This window comes from Pelodiscus sinensis, chromosome 31 (assembly GCF_049634645.1).
Source record: "Pelodiscus sinensis isolate JC-2024 chromosome 31, ASM4963464v1, whole genome shotgun sequence".
Classification (NCBI taxonomy): domain Eukaryota; kingdom Metazoa; phylum Chordata; order Testudines; family Trionychidae; genus Pelodiscus; species Pelodiscus sinensis.
Genome location: NC_134741.1, coordinates 6855580 through 6878082, shown reverse-complemented (window position 1 = coordinate 6878082; position 22503 = coordinate 6855580). Strand labels below are relative to the sequence as shown.

At 54.5% G+C, this 22503-nt stretch overlaps 1 protein-coding gene, 1 long non-coding RNA gene and 3 other non-coding genes across 6 annotated transcripts; 3 read left to right on the top strand and 2 right to left on the bottom strand.

Annotated features, from left to right (window-relative positions):
* Positions 1-269: 269 nt before the first annotated feature.
* On the bottom strand, positions 270-5763 carry LOC142821558 (uncharacterized). Of its 2 annotated transcripts, none has more exons than XR_012898274.1 (3): positions 5262-5763; positions 2223-4624; positions 270-1888 (listed from the first exon to the last, which is right to left on the bottom strand). It is a non-coding gene; the product is annotated as an uncharacterized LOC142821558 (long non-coding RNA). The 2 variants fall into 2 exon arrangements; XR_012898275.1 differs by having other exon boundaries at positions 2223-4607.
* Positions 5764-7722: 1959 nt separating this feature from the next.
* Positions 7723-11229, top strand: LOC142821476 (zinc finger protein RFP-like). Its single transcript, XM_075912475.1, has 4 exons — positions 7723-8805; positions 9091-9186; positions 10227-10457; positions 10807-11229. Exons 1-4 carry the CDS (start codon positions 8389-8391, stop codon positions 11227-11229), a joined length of 1167 nt encoding a protein of 388 aa, XP_075768590.1. The 5' UTR covers positions 7723-8388.
* A 1040-nt stretch (positions 11230-12269) lies between these two features.
* TRNAS-AGA (transfer RNA serine (anticodon AGA)) lies at positions 12270-12351 on the top strand. Its single transcript has one exon. It is a non-coding gene; the product is annotated as a tRNA-Ser (tRNA).
* A 6537-nt stretch (positions 12352-18888) lies between these two features.
* Positions 18889-18962, top strand: TRNAT-AGU (transfer RNA threonine (anticodon AGU)). Its single transcript has one exon. It is a non-coding gene; the product is annotated as a tRNA-Thr (tRNA).
* Positions 18963-20898: 1936 nt separating this feature from the next.
* TRNAS-AGA (transfer RNA serine (anticodon AGA)) lies at positions 20899-20980 on the bottom strand. Its single transcript has one exon. It is a non-coding gene; the product is annotated as a tRNA-Ser (tRNA).
* Between the last annotated feature and the right edge of the window lie 1523 nt (positions 20981-22503).

Below are 22503 nucleotides of genomic sequence, written 5' to 3'. Positions count from 1 at the left end.
ATTGTAGGGGAAACTCTAGCCAAACATTTCTCCAGAGCTCAGTTTTATTCTCCCACACCTCACTTCCCTCAGTCCTTTATTCCCAAGCTGAAGTGTCTGCTGAGAAAAGCTGCTTCGCGTCTCCCTGGTCTGCTGGGGGGAAGCAGCTAGTGCGGGGTTGCCTCACCTCGTTTGTAAGTAGGGATCCTATGCAAGTCGGATCCATGTAACCTGGGGACTGCCTGTATAGACACACCCTAAATATTTACAGGAGATTATAATGTGGTCCAGAAATGTGTCTTTAAAATAGTACTTTTAATTTTACATAATACAGTTCTATCATACAAATATAACAGCACCGCCCCACCCCTTCATGGTGATCCAAAAACTCCTCCAATACATGGTGAGAGCAGAGCAACATGCTGTTAATGTTGCACTATACAAGTGACACTTGCTGAAGGCTGAAATGTAGCATGTCGCCACTGGATTCCTGTAGCAGGAGGGCACGGCCACACTCCACCACAGGGAAATCCTGATGGGCCCATTATGCTGGTTACCTGGTGTGGCCTGGTCATCTTGCTGGAGCTTGGCTTGTTTTGCAAGGTATTTACAGGGCCTGAGGTCATTTCTTCAGAATGTTCTTTGAGGTAGAGCTGGAGGGAAACTGTTTTTTGTTTGTTTCAACACAGTAGAAAAATGCTGAGTTAGAAAAACAGCCTGTTCCTAGATGCCTGAGAATCAGCTGAGCCACGTCCTCCATCCACGAGGGGTTTTTACTCTCCTCAGCTAGAACACGTCTCGTACTGAGCCCAGACTGAACGGTGAATACACCATCAATGGTCCCTGGGTGTGGGCCGCCCCTTTTCCTCCTACGTCTCTCATGAGAACACGCCAGTGGCTACGGTTGTGTGAGAAGATCTATAATAAGCAATGATGTTGAGCAGCAAAACCAAACCGATTACGTGTACTTTGGACAAAACCAAGCCAGTGAAACACACACAGATGAGAGCCCTTGTCCAGCCATCACTTGAAAGTGTGTTAGGCACAATAAGCCTCAGCCCTGGCCCCAGGAGCAGCCGCCACGTGGGCCTGGCCCCCACGCTCCCAGCCAGCCCACCACCTCCAACTTACTTTCCAAGGGAGGGGGGTGCTGCACAGTGGTTCTGCTGAGGAGGGGGGTGGGATTCAAATTCTTTGTGCGCCCCCCTAGAGGGAACTGAGGTTGTGACCTGTCCCTGGGCTCAAGGGGAAACATTGTCATTGCCAGGCAAGGACAAAATCTGGCTCTCGTGGTGGAGTGAGGGTTTTGAAAAGTCTGGCCCATGTATCTGGAAACTCCTGGGACCATCCCGGCTTTTACCCTTCACTAGAAACTCAGGAGAACCTGATGAAGCCGGGTCCATTCTCCACTTCCGCAGGGGTCAGAACAGGGAGTGAGGGATCCCCCCTCTGCTCAGAGAGGTCTGGGTCGAAGAGGTGACCAGTGGAAGGGCCTGAGCCCAACCAAACCCACTGACACAAACTCCAATTAACCTCCAGATTCATCCACCAGGGTCACAAGACCAACCCAAACAACCCCCTGGGAGTAGCCATCATCCTCTGCTTTCATTTACCCCACAGCAAGTGTCTGTGCTGTTTCTCCTGCCCCTCTAGGGGGTTTTCCAGCAGGACACATGGAGCCGGCAGGAATTCTCTGCTAGCAGCCAAGGGCATGTCTGGGACACCCCCTCACCTGAGCCCCCAGGAGTTTCATTCCATGGAAGCCCAGGGAGCCCCAGGAGAGTCAGAGAAGGGAGCGGCTCCTTGTCCTAGGAGGGGTTTTCTCTTTCTCCTTCACATCCACTTACTGTGCAAAACCTCCGCAGGGAGCAGTACGGGAACGAGGAGCTCAGAGCTTGTGTGCACAGCGCTGGGAGAAAAACAAGAGGTTCCGTGTGACAAAGTGGGATGGAAAAACTGTGATTTGAAAAGGGAAAAGTGATGTTTGTGTGGCCAGGTCACAGATCCCCAGGGATTATTTTCTGATTTTAAAAAAAGAAAAGAAAAACCAGTTTGCAATGCAAAGGAAGCTCTTCTTGCTTCTGTACCTTGCTACAAACTAGACCAGGGTCAGCAACCTTTCCGAGGTGGAGTGCAGAGCTTTGACTTATTCAACTGTATGGACGGGTCCAAGTGCCCGTGATGCTTTTAAAGTCCTGCTTACAGCAGCGTCATTAATAAATAAATTCAGATGCAAATCTTACCTTTCAGTGTGAGCCTCGGCCTTGCTGAGTTCTCCAGTCTCGGGCTCATGGTTTGATACTGTTGCATAACTTGCTGGTTTCATTCCCTTGGAGGCTAGTCTGATTTACCCCAAGAAGAGAGTCCAACTCAAGTTTATTGGTTGCAACCAAGGTACGGCTAAGGAACTCAATGTTCAAAGCAGAACCGACCCTGAGCGTTGGCTAAGCATCCTTTTTTATACTTTCTTTAACTTTCTTATCTAACTTGGCATGTCTTGATTTGTTACCTTAGCTTCGTGTTGCAGCGTTATTGGTTAGCATACTTCAACTTTATTCCACTCAGTAACAACCACCAGTATAGCTTATTTAAGCAATAGCAATTAGCAAATTTCCCTAACTCAAGTAATACGTGTAATCCAGTCCTTGAGAAATGGGTCTAAACGGCTAGTTCCCCTTTTTACTACAGCTTCTAAAACATGCGCAATTAGCTAAATTATATGTGCTGTTTCAAGCTTAAGTAATGGAAGGGGGAAGAAGCACACAGTCTTTACTAAATTTTACTACAATACTTTAAGCAGCACACAAGCCTCTGAGTGTTCAGTCGTTAACTGGCTCTGGGATGGACATATGTGAAAATGTCTGTTCACAGAGGTGTGTAGATCCAAAGGCTGAGAGCTGTGAAAATGCCACTTTCTTCAAACAGTCACATTTCACAGGCAGGGCATTCCAACAGCCGTGATAGTGACCCCATGATCTGTTTCGGTAGTCTCAAGTGTGCACCACAGATCCATAAACTTCAAGGCCCTTAAGTCTAAGCATTGTAATTCAATGTGCTGCATTTCGAAATCCTCAGCACCATCCACTGAAGCACTGTTGAATCCATGTTGCTGGCCACAAAGTTGTCTGGTTTGATTAGAAAGGAAAACATTGGGCCAAACGTTAGAAAACTTGAAATCTGACAGAAAATTCTGAGGCGAGTTCTTGCGTGTTCATTCTAATCTCAGCAACGCTGACAGGGCGATGTTTCAATAGTTCTTTCAGATGTTGGAAATAGCAGCAACTCGAGGTGCCAATGTCCCAAGAAAAAATGGCAAGTTTTGCAACGAACGCCTTCCCAGTTTCAAAAAGACTCAGAACTGTCTGGCCTGTGCCCTGCAGACCAAGGTTGAGTTTGTTTAGATGTGCGGTGATGTCAGCTAGAAACATCAGTCGCGCGAGCCATTTGTCATCATCCAGTTTGGGGTAGTTTTGTCCTTTCTCTGGCAAAAAGTTCTTGATTGCATTGAGAAAGTCCATAAAGCGAGTCCAAACCTTCCCACGGCATAATCCACGAACACCGCTGGGATGCGGAATGTCCTTTTATGCACTCTCCGTCTCCTCAAGCAGGGCTTGGAACTGCCAATGCATCAAGGCAGATCGAGCAACAAGAAAATTCAGGGTCTTCACTGCTGTAGCTGTACCACTGTTAAGCTCAGAGTCAGAAATCTTGGTACAAATACAATTATTCTTGGTGAATAATATAATGAAAATTTACCATCGGGTGGCCAGTGGGCTCCTCAATGACACTTAGAAATTCCTTCCATTTTCCCGCCATAGCAGGGCACCGTCAGGTGTCACAGAAAATATTTTTGTGATGTCAGTTCCTCTTTCCTCAAAATGAATAGCAAACATCTTCACTGTATTGTCCCGTCGCAGTGCCGTGCATGGGTTGTAGGCAGCACAGCTCTTCTCGGACTTTGTCTGAGGCCCAGTATCTTGCAAGAACTGCTAGCTGTGGTAGCTCCTCAAGCACGACACTGATACCGCTGCATCTTTTAATGCTACTGCCTGCTGTTTGTTAGTGTTTCCTGCCGTTTCGCCTTTGTGCCTCACCAGAGCCTGGCAGACAAAGGCAAGTCTTTTATTCTGGAGATGATTGTGTCTCTGTGGGGCAAGCCATTGAACAAAGCATCCAAACCACTGAGCAAAGCCTGTTTTATATAATCTCCATCTGTAAATGACTCTCCATGTTTTACAACACAAAGTGTGAGCTGTAACTTCTCTCCCTGGCTTGATTTTTACTGACAGAGAAGTTAGTGAAGATGCTGCTTTGCTTTTCATACCTCGCGATGGCCTGTTCCATTGACTCAGCCTTGTCTGCCTCATCCTTGACGTGTTTCTCATGCTCGGTCTGAAAATGCGTAGGACACATGATGTGCGGCAAGCAACGCTCTCACAACGCAGAGCACAAACAGCACGGTCTGTATGTCGAACAAACCCGTATTCATCAGTCCAAGAAGGCTGAAATGAGTGAACAACTCACTTTGCTTTCTTAGGAACCACTATAAGTTGCTGAGAATCGATTCTTCCTGCTGTCAGGATCTCTTTGGATGGCTTCGCTTCTTCTCTCCCTCCGGCTTCAGCGGCCTCAGAGTAACACGAGGCTAGTGCACGTGGGAAAAGCAGGAGACAGTCAAAGATCAATAGTTTTTTCCAGTCAGTACTATGCATGTGCAAAGACCAAATAGTTTTTTTCAGGATATGCAACACATATCCAGTCCCCGGCTTTAACCTCTGATGGGGCAGCAACTTGCCCACCCTTGGCTGCAACATCCCTCCCCTCTGGTCACCAGGTTGCCTGCAGCTGCAACACACACACACACCCTCCAGTCCCCAACATGCCCACAGTTTTGACACCACCCTCTGGTTCTCAACCAGCCCATGGATTCAACTCCTGACGGGGTAACAACTCGCACTCCCGCAGCTGCAACACCCGCCCCCTCCTGGCCCCTGGCTGCCAGGAGAGGAGGGGCGGGGCTGAACACCTGCCTCACATGCCAAGAAAAATTGGCCACGTTTGGCACATGTGCCAGGGGTTGCCAACCCCTGAATTAGACACTTTCAAATGTTGTATCCTATTGGTGTCCTTGTGGCCCCATTTCACACGGAGCTTCCTGAAGCTCAGCAAGGGGTGAGAGGAGGAACCCAGCACTGCCCAGCCAGTGAGCTCTGGGCAGAGGGTGAGAAAAACTAAGTGGTACCAAATTGTGATGGGGGGCAGCTCTTTGTGCCACCGCTCACCTGTGTCATCATCTGGTTGGGAGCAGGAAATTGGGCTGGACTGGAAATACACAGAATTGGCTCCCTCTGGACCAGGGGACAGGAAGGGGGCGAGACAGAGAAAGGGCATCCATGAATATGAGGGAGAGGCAGAGGTCACAAAGTGGCAGCAGCATTTTCCACCATAACACTTCTGGAAAGGAGCAGCCCCAGGAGGCAGCTCGGTTTCCCTTTCTCCTCTCACTTTTCACTGCCTTGTCTGTTTGGTGGTAGGGCGGGGAGGTGCAAGCACAGCTGCCTGTTGTGTGGAGCATTATAGCTTCTGGTGGGCAGCCATGTTTCGTGTTTCTCTTCCCTTCTTCTAGACCTGTTTGGCCACCTTCAAGGAGTGGCCTATACAGTGAAAGCTGCCCTGGGAATCAGGGAGCAGCTAAAGTGACTCTGGTGGGCTGTGAACCCACGACCTTTGATTGACTCATCTGCCTCTCACTGAGCACCACAGCTTAGAAGTGCAACACGCTTCCATTACACCGCAGAGCCCCATGTAGAGGAGGTACAACTGCAGGTAGAGGAGAAAGGGAAGAAGCTGGGAACTGAGCCCAGCCTAACTGCTTGGGTGGCAGGTGGGGATAGAATTGAAGAGAAGAAAATCCTCTTTCGCTCTCCTAGGCTCTGTCTGCAGGCAAAGCGCCTTGGAGATACTGGAGTATTCCACAGGAGCTACCCTGCGCCCTCACTATCCTGACATCCCCTAAAACCTCACTCCAGGAGGAATGATTGGAGCAGCGAGGTCTGTCAAGAGCCAGCCCTGTGTGCAGTGAATTGCTTGTAGGCTGAGTAGGTCATCGCCCAGCTTGGGGCTTGAACCCGTGACCCTGATAGTAAGAGTCTCATGCGCCACCCACTGAGCTGGCCAAGCTAGGTGCGAGATGACGCAGCAGCGCGGCGAGTAACGGCCCCAACGGCTCCCCCAGAACTCGCCCGGGCAGTGCGCGGCGCATGCGCAGTGGCGGCCGCCTCTCTACCCCGCGCGGAGTCAGACGCTGCTGCGGGCTCCGCCCAGGGGCCAATCGCAGCGGGGCCTGGGCAGGGGCAGGGAGCGACGGGCGGGGGAAGACGCATTGAAAACCCGGCCGGGGCGCTGAGGAAGGGCGGGGTCAGACTGCGCGTGCGCAGCGCATCCGTGACTCCGCTCCCGGATCAGCGCCGGGGCTTAGCTCAGACCCGGAGCTGCCTGGCCGCGCCCCCGCCCCGCGGGTTTGGAGCAGCTGTTGGGGGCGGGGCAGGGCACCGCGTGTCACAATACGGGGGCGGGTCCCCACGTGCCGGGGAGGAGGCGGAGCCAGAGCGGCTGCTGGGGGCGGGGCTCGTGCTGCTGCGCGTTCGGCCCGACGGGGCCTTTCCCTGCGCTGAGCCCCGGGCGGGAGAGCGGAGCAGAGCGGGGGGGGGGGGGGGGTTGTGTCCGCCCCGCCCCCCCCGCCCCCCCTCCTCTCCTGCTGCGTCAGCGGCCCCGCCCCCAGGGGGTTTCTGCCCTTAGAGGGGGGGGGGGGGGCGAAGTGCGGGCTCTGGGGCCGAGGGATCAACCCCCCCCCAGCAGGGAGCAGCCGCCCTTGGGGGGGGGGGGGGGCAGGAACACTGGTCGGACAGAAAAGGGCAAACTGGGGAGGGGGGGTTAGTCGGATCAAAACGCAGTGAATCCCTGGGCAGCCGGTGCACACAGACCCCCCCCCCCCCCCCATGCCTGGCCCAGCCTCTGACCCAGGCAGCAGGGCGCCCTGGGGGGACATAGTCACAGGGGCGGGGGTGGCGGTGGAGGGGATGGAGCCAGTTGGGGGAACAGCAGCTGGGAGGGGCAGAGTGGGGCTGAGTCTCAGTGGGGGGGGGGGGGGTGACTCTACCCTCTATCCCAGTTGACCCAGTTGTGCCCTGTCACTGGCACAGAACAGCCACGTACCCGCCCAGGCCTTGGCTGTGTCTGAGCAATGGGGGCAGCCACCCCCTGGGACCACAGGGCCTGAGCTTGTGTGGCCTGAGGAGAGGGGAACGCAAGGGGCTGGAGCAGGCGTCTGTGACCACTCTGGGTGCTGCCCAAGGAAATGGGGCAACAAAGCAGAGAGCAGCCCCCTGGGGGGGGGGGGAGGGTAGCATCTCTTATCACCCCCATTCTCCACCCCACCTGGGGCAGTAAAAAGCCTGTTGGAGGTGGCCAGCCCTGCCTTAGCAGCTGGGGGACCCTGGTCCCCAAATGGGTCCTGGCTCTGATGATCATAATGATGGGGTGAATCACGTGCCTCAGCAGCATGTTGCTTTTATTGGGTGCAAAGGGGAACAGAATTTGATTGTGAAACATGAGGGATAAATGGGGGGATTAATCCCTTTGCCCCTTCAGCCCGCCCCCCCCCCCCCCCCCCAAGGAGAATGACTCAGGGCAGTAGCTTCCTTTCAGGAAGGGGACTACGCTGCAATTAGAAGCTCTGAGGAAAACCCCAGACCTGAGGATTTTCTCTCAGTAATGTGGGACCAGCCTGTTGATGACACTGAGCAAAACCCCAATGCATCCACCAGACAGTGAACACACCCAAGAAAGTAGGAGCAAACTATCTACATAGACACCCCAATCCCAGCTCCCCAGTCCCAGCTCACAATAAGGGACACAGTCCTTCAGCTCCTGCCTACGCCTATAAACAGGAGCACCACCAGCTTCTGGATGCCTTAAGAAACCCCTGGCCCTGTAGCATCTGAGAGACTAGCAAAAAATCTGGAGAGTGTCATGAGCTTTTGTGGCACAACCCACTGCCTCAGACAACAAACACGGAGCAGGGGGAGGTGCCCATAAAAGCTTGTTGGGTTTTAAGCTTCTTTTAGTTACAGACTAACATGGCTCCCCCTGAGACTTTTAACCAGGCAAGGGTCTGTGTGTCTGTAACTGCCTGGGAGTTTTCTTAGGTAGCTTGGTGCTTGTTTGGGGCATTTCTGGGGCTCTGACTTCTGTGGCGTTTTTTTTTTTCTTCATTTCCGTCCGGCGAGTGTGACTGGCTCCCAGTTGTGCAACCTGCTTTTAAAAAAAGAAGGCAGCTTGAACAGGCTACGCTGCTTCCTTACTCTCAGGAAACGAAACTAACCTGCAGGGCCAGGTTGCAGAGTGGCCATGGCTGCCGGGGACCTGGCCGGGAGCTTCCAGGAGGAGGTGACCTGTCCCATCTGCCTGGAGTATTTCACAGACCCGGTGACCATTGAGTGTGGGCACAACTTCTGCCGGGCCTGCCTCAGCCAGTGCTGGGGGGAGTTGGAGCCGAACTTCTCCTGCCCCCAGTGCAGAGAGACCATCCTGCAGAGACACCTGCGGCCCAACTACCAGCTGGGGAACCTGGTGGAGCTGGTGAAACGCCTGCGGCTCCCGGCAGGACCAGCACCCAAGGGGCAGCCAGGGTGCGAGAGGCACCAGGAGGCCCTGAAGCTTTTCTGCCAGGAGGATCAAGACCCCATCTGTGTGATATGCAGAGAGTCCCGGGAGCACCGGGAGCACACGGTGGTGCCCATCGAGGAGGCTGCCCAGGAGTGCAAGGTAGGGACCAGGCTCTGCAGGACGGGGAGTTACAGGAGCAGTTTCTCTGCAGCGACGGAGCCCCCTGCGTGTGTCTGACCTGCCCTGGGTAAAGCCAGGGGCCTGCCTGGGAACTGCACCCAGTCACATGGAGCTGGGCCAGGCCCAGCAGTGCTGCTGGGCAGTTACCGTGGGCTGGAGAGGGGGGGACCTGCTCCCCCAGTCTCACTGCTCCATGGCGCTGTTCTCACTGGGCACGAGCCAGTGGCCGCAAGCAGCCCCCAGCGCCGCTGTCTGTGTTTGCAGGAGCAAATCCTGAGCCGCCTGCAGCGTCTGCGGGAGGAGAGAGACGCGCTCCGGGGCCTGGAATCCGACTGGGCCAAGGAGAGCGAGAGGCTCCTGGTAGGTGCCTGGCCCTGCCCAGCCGTTTTGCATTGGGGCGGGGGGGGGGGAGGGGGAAGCAGTGACAGCAGGGGGGGGTATGTCTCTGTGCTGGCTGGTGTCTGGGTCATTCAGAAGGTTAAAGAGTTTCAGGGTCGGTGCAGGGACACAGCTCAGAGTCACCTGAACCCGTGGGGGGCAGCCTCCGCTAGGGTTGCCAGATGGTTTAACAAAAAATACCAAACAGCCCCCTTCTCCCTCCAAAAACAAAACACTGGGAAAAAATTATGTTGAGGAAAAAAAAGGGGGGAGACCAAAGTTATTAAGCAAAAAAAAAGGGGGGGGGAGGCGCTTCACCTTTAAATGGCCCCGTACTCCTCACTCCCCACCTGCGCCAGACACGACAGGGGAAAATTGTCCCTGCCTGGCTTCCATCCAAGGGAAATAGGAAATACTGGACATTTCACATGTCTGGTATTTTAGGAGTTTTTTTACCAAGTGGGAGACCCGAATAACAGACGGGTCAGGCAAAAACCGGACACGTGGCAACCCTAGCCTCCACTCGCAGCTACCTGGTGTAAATCTGGAGAGTGACCCCACTGTGGTTCGGGTCAGGCTCCTCTGTTACCCTGGTGTTAGTTCCCACTGGGGTCAGTGGGTTCACCCCCGGGTAGCTGGGAGCAGCCTCTGGTTCTGCCTCTCTCCTCCGGAGGTCAGGGGAGAGGCCTGTCAAAGTGCTGCATGTGCCCAGCTGTGGCAGGGTCAGGCTGAGAGGAGATCTGTGCTGACCCCCGGGTGTGAGTGTCAGACACCCCAGGGATGCCAGCGGCTGGTTTGGGCCCCATTTGCCACGGCCTGGGCTGCACCTCAGTCTGTTGGTGTCGTGACAGAGGTTGGGGTGATTTTCGGTGACACTTTTGCCCTGGGACAAGTCCTGGGCCAGACCCAGCCGGCCTGGCAAAGACACAGAGTGAAACGCTCTGCACAGCCCGGACAAGGCCCTGCCACTTCCCACGGCCCCTCTCACTTGTGTCCCGGCCCCGCCCGCTCTGCACCCCCAGAGGCAGACAGATGTGGAGCGGCAGCTGGTGGGCTGGGAGTGCCAGCGGCTGCGGCAGTTCCTGGCGGAGCGAGAGCGCCTCCTGCTGGCCCGGCTGGGGGAGCTGGACGAGGAGATTGGAAGGAGGAGGGAGGAACACGCTGCTCGCCTGGGCGAGGAGATTTCCCGGCTCAGTGCCCTGATCTTGGAGCTGGAGGAGACATGTCGGCAGCCGGCGCTGGAATTGCTGCAGGTGAGATGGGGTCAGATGTGCCCGGAGCCCAGTGTGGGGAGGGGACCTCCTGAGTCACTGGGGGCTCATAGGGTAACTCAGCGCAGAGAGCAGGGCCCGGGGTGGCTGCAGGCCTGGGGCCCTAGGGCTGCAGAGAGGCAGGAGTTTGGCCCATTGGGAAGGCTGATGAAAAAGTGGGCCTGGCCCCCTGCAAAGCAGCTGATGTAAAAGGGGCTCGGCTCCCCCTAGCACAGCCCTTCAGTGGGTCTGCCACCTGGGGGAGCAACCTGTGGGGCAGGGGAGCCATTTGGGGCAGGGGCTGAGCTGGGCCATGGGCACTGACTCTCTGCTCTGTCTCCTTCCACTCTAGGGTGTGAGAAGCGCCATGAGCAGGTACGTCCGGGCTCCATCTGCCCCTCACCCCCTGTCATGCTGGGAGCAGGCTGAAGAGCCTGTTCGGCTGCAGCCACTTGAGCAGGCACAGGGATTTCCCCAGATGATGTGCTGGAGGGCCAAGGAGCGCATGCGCCAGCATCCTGGGAGGAGGGCGCTGGCTTTAAAAAGGAGGGTGTCTGCCCTTGGAGGGAGAGGGCAGGAGTCGTGGCGGCTGCAGGAGCCTGCAAGGCAGGCAAGGGGGGGGCGGCCCAAGGAGCAGCGAGACCCCGAGAGGCCGAGGCCAGAGAGGCACCAGGCGACCAGGGGAAGAAAGGTGACTGGAGTGGCCAAGACGGAGCACGGCCAGAGGGAAGGAAGGAGCCCAGGACGGGGCCAGGGAAAGCCTGTGGGCCGGTGAGTTGCGACATTGCCCCCCCGGCTGAACAGGACGTTAGTCACACCTGTTCTTAGGATCCTGGGCTAGAACCTGGAGAGAGGGAGGGTTCAAGTCCCCCTTCCCTCCTGGCAGATATGAGGGCTCCTCGGGCAGTAAGGAGTGTTATCACCAGACTAAAGGACACTGGGGTGAAGGGGGGTTGCAATGACTGGGAAGGGGGTCAACCCCAAAAAGGGGGTGAGCCCCCCCAACAGGGGCAAACCCCTAACAGGTGGTGGAGAATGTGGGTGCTGTCCCGGGGACCCTAGACTGAAAGGGGACACACAGTTAGCCCCCAAAGTCAGGAACAGCAGCGACAGCTGGTTAGAGAACTGGTGGAACAAGAAGAAAGATGGGTGCAGCAAGGTGGCCACCTTAGGGAGGGCAAGCGTCACACCCCTGGCAGAAGGAGGCGAGGGGACAGCGGGGACAGGCCAATTGCCAATAAGGTTAACGAAGATGGGGCCGTTAGACGACCCGGAGGCCTATCTCGTAACTTTTGAGAGAGTAGCTCAAGCTGCCCGCTGGCCCGAAGAACACTGGGCCACCCTCTTGGCCCCATATCTCACAGGGCCCGCGCAACTGGCTTACAGGAGCCTAGTGGCCCAGGATGCGTTAAGGTATTACAGAGTTAAGGGAGCCATACTAGACCAGGCAGGGGTGACCCCTAAGATCTATAGGCAAAAGTTTCGGCATGAGAGGTACCCTACTAGGGCTCGGCCACGAGTCGTGGCACAAAAATTGTGCGAACTGGGGTGGTGCTGGCTCGAACCAGACAAAAGAGTCAGCGCCCAGTGAGCAGACACAGGGGTGCTAGAACAATTCCTCCGGATTCTCCCCCCAGGGGTGCAACAGTGGGTTCGTAGACACTATCCCCAGACGTTCATTGATGCGGGCTCCCTAATGGAAAACTATCTAGCCGCCGAGCCCCTGGGAGTAACAGGGGAGAGGAAAGGAAAGGAAAGGAAAGGAAGGGAAGGGAAGGGAAGGGAAGGGGGGGCGGGCCCACTGCTGAGCTCAGAGCTGTGATGGCCGAGTGGTTAAGGTGTTGGGCTAGAAATCCAATAGGGTTTCCCTGCGCAGGTTCAAATCCTGCTCCCAGTGAGGCCTGTTGTTTGGTCACACCCCTCACCAGGACAACAAGCTGCACAACCCCTGAGACACTCTCCCTGCCCCCAGTCAATCCCTTTCTGTGCCTTCCAAGAGAGACACAGGGCATGGTGCCTCATTATGGGTCCCTGAGCTCTCAGGCAAACTTGCAGCCCCTGCCCCTTGCCCAGCACCCCATGGCTCAGCCCTACTTCTGAGGGCTGCCCTGCTGTAGAGTGTGATAGGAGTTGAGTGAGAGGCTGGGCGTCTGGGCCTCCCCCAAAAGTCCATCCTTGAACGGCAGAAATGTTTGGGATATGATGTGGGTCACCCTCCCCCACCCCTGCCCTGTGTTGGGAGCAAAGGGTTTAGAGAAGTATTGTGGGGGCGGGACGGGTCTTGTTCCCTGCTCTTGCTCTGGCTCTTCCTCCAAGAACTTGGCCAAAGAATTGGTAACAGAATATTTGTCCAAGTTTATGTACAGAAAAAAACTGACAAGCATGTTTCTGTGGTGTAGTGGTTACTGTGTTTGCTTAACATGCTGAAAGCCCTTGGTTCACAGAAGGGGGGGGAAGCCTCTCTTATTGCGGCTCCTCTTGATGCCCAGCTAAGCACAGCTCCTGCTGCTTGGCCTGTGCTTGGGATAAGCCCAACTCCCAGGCTGACTGGCCAAGGAGGGGCAGGAGGGGCCAGTGTGTGTGAGGGCGTTGCCCAGATAGGCAGCCCCAGGCTGGGAGCACAGAGCTGCCCGACATCTCTAGGGCTCCTGAGGCCCAGGGGGTCCCAGCACAGACACAAGAGCAGCAGCCTTGGCCAATGGTCCCAGGTTTGCAGGGACTGTCCCTGGCTCCCCGCTCGGACTGGCCAGGGGGGCACGTCGGTGCTAACAACATGCTCAAGTGGCGCCGTGTTCCAGCCAGGCCGACAGGGAGAGTTTCTTGTGGTGCCACCCAATGCCCATGAGTGTGGCCCTTGCACCTGCTCCCCTGGCCCCTGTGGGGCTGGCAGGAAAGAGGCCCAGGGCTAGGCTGGAGCCAGGGGAAAGCAGGAGGCAGGAAGAGCCCCAGACTGGAGCCCAGATCCCCTTTCCTCCTCTGGGCACCTTGAGCAGGGGGGCTGGTGCTGACAACTCCAAGGGAAGGCTCAGAAGCCACAGAGCAACCGAGGCCCCCCTCTTGGATGTAGAGCCACAGAGACCCCCGACCGGGCTGCTCCCGCCCTCTGGCTGCCAAACGCTGAGCGAAGGCCCCACCCACCAGATAGCGGGCGGCTGCTGACGCTCTGAGACCAGTGTGGGAAGGGGGCAGGAAAGCAGGTCCAGGCCCCCTCACCACTGCTCCTACAGACCCAGCCTGCTGGGAGGAGGCTCTGGCCACCTCCTTCCCTCCCCTCTCTCTCAGCTCCCTTCTCCTGGGGACTGAAAGGGACTCGGACACTGGGCCCAGCCCCCTTCCTCAGGGGGAGGAGAAGATGTCTGTGTCTTGCCCCCATTGTCACCACTCCACTGATGACTCCAATTCTTGCTGCCTGCAGTGCCCAGGTGAGAGAGGGTCTCTGTCCTCCCACCCTGCTTGAGCTGGTTGCTGGGTTTCTCCTCCTGCTCAGCTGGCTGGCTCCAAGGAGCTCACACGAGACTAGTCAAATGTGCCCCCATCAGCACCTCACCCTGAGCCACAGCCCTTGTGCCAGCGCTGGGTGGGCATTAGCCAAGGAAGCAGCAACTCTCAGGAAGGGCTGGGAGGAACAGGGGCCAGTCACACAAACATGATTTGTCAGGCCCAGCTGTGGCCAAAAAGGGTGAAATGATCATTAAATAAAGGGGAACCTTAGAAAGGATTACCTATTAACACCTGGCAAAGGCTGGGATTGAACCAAGGACCTTCAGAGCTTCAGTTTATCACTCTCCCAAGTGATCTACTTTAGCTGACATGTTTGGCCTGTAATTCTCCTCAGAAGATGGAAATTGCAGTTGGTTCTCTCTTTGGTTCTACTAAAGCTGGACCCCAGGACTAGACTTTTTCTTTCTAAAACCCTGGTGAAAACGGAAAGCCAATTGCTCACAGGTTGAGAATGTGAGTTAAAGAAGGGCACTGCTCAGCATGGGGCTTGAACCCACAACCCTGAAATTAAAAGTCTCATGTGATTCCAACTGAGCTAGCCAGGCTGTGGGGGAAAAGTTTCTTAATATCCCATCACAGCATAACAGGAGCCAAGTGTTCTCCACTGCCTGACTCAAGGCTCTTTCTTGCCCCTAATGTTGGGTTCTGCTCTGTGGAGAGGTTTGAACTCGAACCCCACTCCCGACACACCCACTTCTTTCCCCACAAGGAACGGCCCCATTTCCATCTCTCCAGGGACAGGAGAAGGGCTCTGGCCCGTTCTCTGCAAAATGCTCAGCCTGTTTCATTTTCTGCAGGAACGAGTGGGATCCATGCGCCCTGTTCCCCAGTGAGAGGTATGTGTCCTCTTCCCCCCTTTCCACAGACACAGCAGGCCAGGGGGCTATGAGCCTCCAGAGGCCCCTTCCTACCTGGCCTCCCACAAAACTGGGGGGACAAGCTGCTAGACCCCAGCCCTCCTGGGCCAAGCCATGGCAGAGGTAGCAGGATTCACTCCCGTCATCTCCTGCCTGCGCCCTGGTACTGAGGGGCCGGCCCCTTTCCTGCCGCCCCAACTCTTATTCCCACAATGCACTTTGTGCAGGGGCCGTTGGTCTTTGTGCCAAGGTGTGTGGCTGGCAGCCAGGACTCAGGACCCTTCCCCCAATCCCCTCTATGACCCGCTCACACTGTCTGGCTGCCTCCAGCACGGGCTGAGCTCAGGGGTCAGTTGGGTGACCTGCCCTGCAGCTGTGATGGCATCAGGCCCTTCCCGCCTGCCTGCTCAGTCTGGAGATGGAGCTCCAATGGCCTCAGACACCCAGCAAGAGGAACAAAACTCTCTTTATTCAACCTCAGGTGATAGAAGCCAAAATACCTGAACCTTGTAACAACCACCTGAGTCTTAGTAGGTCCCACTGAGATTTGAACTCACATTGCAGGATTCAAAGTCCTGCATGCTGCCCCTTACACCATAGGACATGTGCTATGAAAGTGCAGTGGGCACCTCTGACTCTCAGCTCTCAGGCTGGCCTCTGCTCTCCTGGCTCCCTCCAGCTGCTTCATCTCCCAGGACTCCCTGTGAGAAATGTGTCACTTTCACCCCTGGGAGCAGCTCAGCCAGGCAAAGGGGCTGCCTGGGGCAGGACATTAGCCCTGGAGGGCAGGGGTGGGTGTGGCAGTGACATCACAAGGGCCTTTTGCAGCCCCTCAGCTTATTGGCTAATGGAGGTTGGGAGGTGATGACCTCACAGAGAGTCCATGACAGTGGCCAGGTGGGACAGGCTGCAGGGCAGGGGCCATCTCAGAGACACCCCCCCCTCCATGGCTTTGCTGCAGGGAGTCTCCTTGAGAGTTGCCCTTGTGGCCTTTTCAGAGCCTTCTCCTTTCCCACGACTAACTGACCTAGATGACAGACGTCGCTGTGGAGAAGGGAAGTGCCTGCAAGAAGGCCTCAGTAAAAGCGGCAGGGGAATTAGCTCAAGTGGTAGAGCGCTTACTTAGCATGCGAGAAGCAGTGGGATCGATGCCCACATTCTCCAACTGTGGCTCAGCTCTTATCCCTTATTTTCACTGTCAGGGGCTCAGTGGCCCCCTCCCTCTTCCTACCTGCTCTCCCAAAAGAGACAGACCTGGCTCCCCTTTCTTTCCCCCCAGCAATTGCCAAGCTGCAAAGCAGAGAGTGGAGATATCAGGCTCTGTGGTGCAATGGAAAGCATGTTGGACTTTTAAGCTGCAACAAAATACAGGACTATGTAGCACTTTAAAGACTAACAAGATGGTTTATTAGATGATGAGCTTTCGTGGGCCAGACCCACTTCCTCAGATCAAATCGTGGAAGAAAATTGTCACAACCATATATAGCAAAGGATACAATTAAAAAACCGAACACATATGAAAAGGACAAATCAAATTTCAGAACAGAACGGGGATACCGGGTGAATCCTCTGCTCTGGTGGGAGCAGCAGCAGGGTGGGTGAGTGCCCGGGGCAGGGGCTCCCCATTCTCCCTGGGACAGAGGCCCCTGTGGAGGCCCTGTGGGGGGAGGGTGGGGCAGGCTGTGCTGGAAGAGGCTGGGGGTGGGTGGCTGAGTGACGTGAGGATTGAAGAACAGGACCCAGAAGCCTGATGCTGAAAGTCCCCCTCAGTCTGGAGTTTCACACCCTGACTGATCAGAATAACGTGACCTCCAGTGAGATACAGCCCCACAGCCCAGCCTAGGGATGGCTCAGCCAGTGGGTTAGAAGCACCGGGACACAGAGAGACTCAGGAGCTGCTCAGAGACAAGCACTGGCAAGAAGCAGAACAATTCCCTGAGCAGATGATTGGTTCTGGCTCATTTGCTGGGACTTAAGGAGAACAACAAAGTCCTGAGTCTCTTTCCTGTGACTGGCCCCTGCTCAGCCAATCAGAACTGGGACTAGAACTGGAAGGCTGTGTCTGCACTGGTGGGCTGTGTCTACACTGGTGGGTTATTGCGCAAGACGGGCCACACTGCCCACTCGCTCTTGTGCAAGAAGTTTTATAGTAAAGTGTAGTAAGAAAGGGCTTCTTGCACAAGAGCTCTTCTCTTTTCTAGCAGGTGTAAGTCTTCTTGCACAAGAGCTCAGGACAGGGGTTTCTTGCACAATAGAGCGTCCACACTGCCATGGATGCTCTTGCACAAAAGCACAGCAGCATGGATGTGCTCTTGCACAAGAACCTGCCAGTGCAGATATAGCCCATGGGACCTTCGGAGACAAAGTCCAGTCCCGTGCCTCACAGCAGGACAAAACAGCATCCAGATCCAATGTCTCGCCAAAGAAGGGAAGTTACCAGGAGTGGGGTTTGAACCCACACAGACAAATGCTTATTAGCGCTTAAGTGCAACACCTTAACCACTTGGCCATCCTGGTGGTGCTAGGAAAAGCACACATGAGAAAGGTCTCTCCCCAAACAGCCCAGGGACTCGCTCTCAGAGCATCTGCCCGTCCCACCCCTGTACCAGGGCTTCCCACCGCGAGGACGAGAGCTGCCACCTCCCCACAGCGAGGAGGGAAGCAGGGAAAAGGGAAACCAAACGAGACAAAACCCAACGTCCCCAGGGATTCCGAGGGACAGAGGCCTGGTGAGGAAAATATGCCCCCTCCCTTCACCCAATGTTTTCCCTGCCTTGCTTTCGGCCAGCCCCCATGGATCAGGCCAGTGTTTCCAGCCTTTGTGTTTATACCATTGACAGGTAAACCCATTCACAAACCTTTGCCAGACCAGTAACATTTTATTTACATATCACTGTGCATGTGCAGACTGCACTGAGCGCCGCACCGGGCTAAAATCTACTCACCACGGGCGGATAGATTGCCCTAATTGCCGAGCCCTGCATATCTGCATACACATTATGCAAATAAGTGTAAATATCTGCAGACACTGATCTGCTCACTCCCCCAACCTCGCATATGCTGGGAGCTGGGAGCAGTTTCCCTGGACCCAGGCTGGGATCAAAGCCGCCTCTGCTGGGAGCAGCCCTGGGCCAGATCCTCCTCCTACAGCCCAGGGGGGCTGCTCTCTGGGGGAGGAGAGGGGGTATCTCTTACCTGCCCCCGCAAGGGGCAGGGACTGGGCTGGGGGCACTGTCCTGGGAGAGGTTCCTACATCGCACCGGCCCTGCGGGAGATTCCCCCTCCTGGCAGGTGGCACTGGGGGAGCTCTGAGGCTCCAGGGCAAAGGCCTCCAGCCCCCCAGTCCCTGGGATTAGGAGGCCCTGGAACCAGGTCCCCTGGAGTAGCATTGTGGCCGGGGGCTCTGACCCACAACGGGGCTGGCCCCAGAGCCCAGGGCCTAAGCTTGCCCAGGCTCACGCCAAGGGGCTTTCTGTGGTGCCGGGCGGGGGAGGGAGGCCAGGCCCAGGTCGGTGGGCGAAGGGGCAGCGCCTGCCAGGGCAGCAAGGGGAGCTGCAGGGAGCAAGACGCGGCGTTTCTGCCTGGTGTCACTCAAGGGTCCTTCTGTGCATAAAGCGCCTGTGACACCCCTGTACTGCTGGGTTCTCCTGCCCCTCCTCTGGGAGGCCGTCCCCTTCGGGGGGCTCTTGCCCTGGCACTCGTCCAAGGGCCACCTGGGCAAAGCAGTCTGCTCCAGGCACCTTCTATAGCTCAGCTGGCAGAGCAGAAGCCTGTAGCTGGTGCTTGGCAAGTGCCCTTAGGTGGCTGGTTCAACTCCAGCTGAAAGGAGAGATTCTTCTTCCTCCCCCTGGCTGCAGGCCCAGCCTTAGGGCCAGGTGGCTGCCTTGGGTCTGTCCCTTTGGGGCCTGGTGCTACAATTGACAAAAAGGTTTTGGGTACCAGCTGCTGATGAAATGTCTTGGGCTGCACAGGCCATGAGTCATGGCAAGAGCTGGAGGGGAATGGCTGCATGTTGGAATGGGAAGGGGGTGTCTGGCACCATAAAGTAGAACAGTTTTAAGGTTGCTTTCAAGGAGGGCACCATGGCTTAGTTGGCTAAAGCACCTGCCTAGTAAGTAGGAGATCCTGGGTTCAACTCCCAGTGGTGCCTTGTTGCTACCCGATGTGTCTTTTCTTCCCATAATTCTTCAACATGTATCTGGAGTTGGTTTTACCTTCAGTTGAGCTTGGTGGTGCCCTCACAGTGGGAGTAGGATAGTAGGAATAGCAGGAGGTGCCCTAGAGGTTTGATTTAGTGAGGCTTAGCTAGAATTGCTAAATCAAGCTCTGGAAGATGGATTGCAGCAGTGATCTCCACCTGAGTGAAGACATGGCCTAATGGTGCAATTAGTTAGATGCCGACACTAACAGCCCCACTGCTGGTAACTCACAGAGGCTACATCTACACTAGAAGTTTTCTCCTTAAAAAAATATGTTAATGAGGGACTCAATTGCACGAGTCATGATCTCATCTGCAGATTTTCTGCCAATGGGATTGTTGTGCAAAAACAAGCAGTGAGAATATTTTTTTTGCACAAAGCCCCCATTTTTCACAAGATTCTTATGCCCCCCCAAAAGAGGTATCCTGATCTTGCAGAAAAAGGGGGTTTTGCACAAAAAGAAAACTTCCATGCTGCTTGTTTTTGCACAGCAACTCCAGCACAAAATCAGTTTGCCAGAAAATATGCAAATAAGATCATGACTCATGCAAATGAAACCCTCATTAGCACCTTTTTTGCTGAGAAAATTCGTAGTGTAGACATAGCCGGAGATTCTGGTGCTGATCATGCAATAGAAGCACATTATGTTTAAACAGCTGCCGTATGAATGTACCTGAAAGTCACAAGGATCAATGATCTGTGTGAAAGGCAGGTGGCCAGTAATTAGAGCCCCAGGTATGTTGTGTGCACAAAGGAAGGTAGGAATGTGCACCGGGCAGTCTGATAATGGTGTTTAGTGTATGTTTGTAACAGGCTCCTGCCCATCTCCGGTAGATTTGGGCAACTCCTCTACCAATTGCAATACACACTAGGCCGTTCCTCCCCAGCTGGGCGTGGTTCTTGTTCTTCTGCACAGCAAAGCCTATGGGGACCAAGGACCTGCCATTGGGCTTCCAAATCCCACCCTTGTTGAACGGATGGAAACAGAAACCAGACACACAGCGGGTTTGAGCTGGCTCCAGCCGAGGGATGGGTTTGCCTGGTTTATGGGCATTGGCACAGGACAGCAGTAAGGATTCATATTCATTTATAGAATCCAAAAAATAGAAACCTAGAATGTTATGGAATTGGAGAAATAAATGTTTCCATTGAATGATCAGTTGGATTTGAACCAAGGGTCATATAATTTGTAGTAAAACACTCTATCACTGTGCTACACTCCCCAATGTTTGCTTTGTTAGGAGGTGAAAAGGGAACAAGAGGCTTTTGTAGCCCACACACCTCAGGTGGGACGGACCCTCACTGACCCCAGATTGTGACTGGTCCTAACAAGGGATTTGCCCTGAAAGCAGCAGAACTGGGGCAGGACGGAGAGTCCTGAGATGAAGCTGCTGGAGGGAAGGCAGGAGAGCAGTGTGCCCCAGGTGCCCAAGACACCAGCTGTAGGTCCCTTACAGTGAAATATGCTGCTGCCACATTGCCCCCTCTGCCTCTCACTGACATTCATGGGTGTTTTTTTGTGCTGCCCAGTCTCTGTTCCCCACATGAACTCAGCCCCCTGGGCCTGTCTCCATCACTTCTGCCTCTGCCAGGTGAAGGGAGGCTGCTGGGCCCAGCATCTTTCTACCCAACCAGGGCCAGCTTTTGGGGAGAGCAAGTGGCCACTGGAGCTGCTTGGTCCCCTGGCTGTGTCCATGGGGAGGTGGCTCTGCTAAAAGCCAGACTGGTTTTCCTGTTGTTAGGCAGGACCCTGCAACCCATGTTCTCTCCTGCTTTTGTAGCCTCTGTTGCCTTCTGCAGGTGTCCCTTCTGATGGGACAGGCATGTTCTTCTCAGGGTCTGGGTACCATGTTGCCCTAAGAAGGAGTGTGGCCAAGACTCAGGCCTCGCTGTGAGCAGGATTTGAACCTGCACAGGGAAACCCTATTAGATTTCTAGTCCAATGCCTTAACCACTCGGCCATCACAGCTGTGAGAAAAAAAATGAGCCCGGGAAACTGGTAAATAATCTCAGTGCCCAGGCCTGACACCACCTGACCCACAGAATTCACACAGCAAACCATTTCACCGGTCATGCAGAGGGTCCTGGAAACTCTGGTCTGAGGCTGGCTTGGAGGTGAGTTCTGCTTCCAGGTCTTCTTCCTTCCTTTTCCTTCTTCCTCTTCTCTTTTCCTCTTTTCCTTCTTTGCCCTGGTCTCCTTCTTGGACCCCAGTTTATAGAGTGAAAATTGAGTCCTGCTTAACCAATTCTTTTAATATGATTTTACTAACCAAAGCTAACATACTATTATGATTTACCTAACCAATCATACTCCATCACCTTTGATTTTTCCCCAGCAAAATTAATGATACAGCAGACAGAAACAGTTACAATGCAGACAGCGATCACACGGACAAACAATAGGAAAGTGAGGACAATAATCATAGAATGCCGATTGCACAAACACAACTATTGATAAGCAGTTTTTTGCCAGACAAAATGCTGTTAACTAAGTTTTCTCTACCCACCCTGAGATCTGTTTCTTACTTGGTGACAGTAGGTGTCATTAGGATCGGACCCCCTTCTCACGGTCTAGTGTGACGCTATTTAAATGTCATTTAGATTGAATGTGACTCTATGTTTTACAGCTCATTGCTGCCGCTCTTCAGTCTGGCTACAGAAGAAGGCTTTAGTTTAGGCTCACCAAATAGTTACAAGCCTTGCAAGAGGACTATAGAAAAACCATATTGTTACAGGCACAAGGTAGCAGGACCCCAAGCACACAAAATGCAACTGCAAAGGGACACAAACCCTCAAACTTCTGATCTAAAGTCAGCTGCCTTATCCATTAGGCCACACAGTGTTAGCAATGGACAGCTTGACATGTGTAAGTAGCGAGTAGTCTAGAGAGTCCATTATTATTTTCCTTGTGTGGGGGCTTAGAAATCATGTCTGAACTGGTGAATTATTTTTAATTGGTGTAACTAAGGATTGCAGCCCAGGGATTTTTCCTGAGTCTATGTCACTTCACGGCTATCTACCACCTAGGGTATCTCTATACTGCATCTCTCTTCCACAAAAGCATGTGGAAATGAAGCGCTGATTAGCATATTGCCATGCTTTAGTTGCATAATTAATTAGGGTCCATTTTTGCACAAAAAGGAGCTGTGTAGACTGCGGCTCTTCCTGCCGCCTGCTTCCCCTGACTCCAATTTGCCCCTGGCCTCTTCACTTTACGGGCTTGCTGTTGGTCCTATGGTGTATGGGCAGCATTCAGATCTCTGAATCCTGCAATCTGAGTTCAAATTTCATTGGGACCTTTGTTGGCTGGTTGCTGCAAAACCCTCCCATTCCATGTGCTTTAGCTTCCTTGTCCTCAGGCTGGTGAGAAGAGAATTTTGTGCCTCCTGCTGGGTGTCTAATGCTCACTGGCGCTTGGTGTCTTGTCCGGCTGGCGCAGCAGGAGGCCGGGATGTGCTGGGGCCATGGAACCTACCAGCCTGGCTAGAGATG

Coding starts and splice junctions, on each gene's coding strand:
- LOC142821476 (XM_075912475.1), top strand. CDS start 8,389: ATGGCTGCCGGGGACCTGGCCGGGAGCTTCCAGGAGGAGGTGACCTGT. Junction 8,806..9,090: donor AGGCTGCCCAGGAGTGCAAG/GTAGGGACCAGG, acceptor CTGTGTTTGCAG/GAGCAAATCCTGAGCCGCCT. Junction 10,458..10,806: donor CGGCGCTGGAATTGCTGCAG/GTGAGATGGGGT, acceptor CTTCCACTCTAG/GGTGTGAGAAGCGCCATGAG.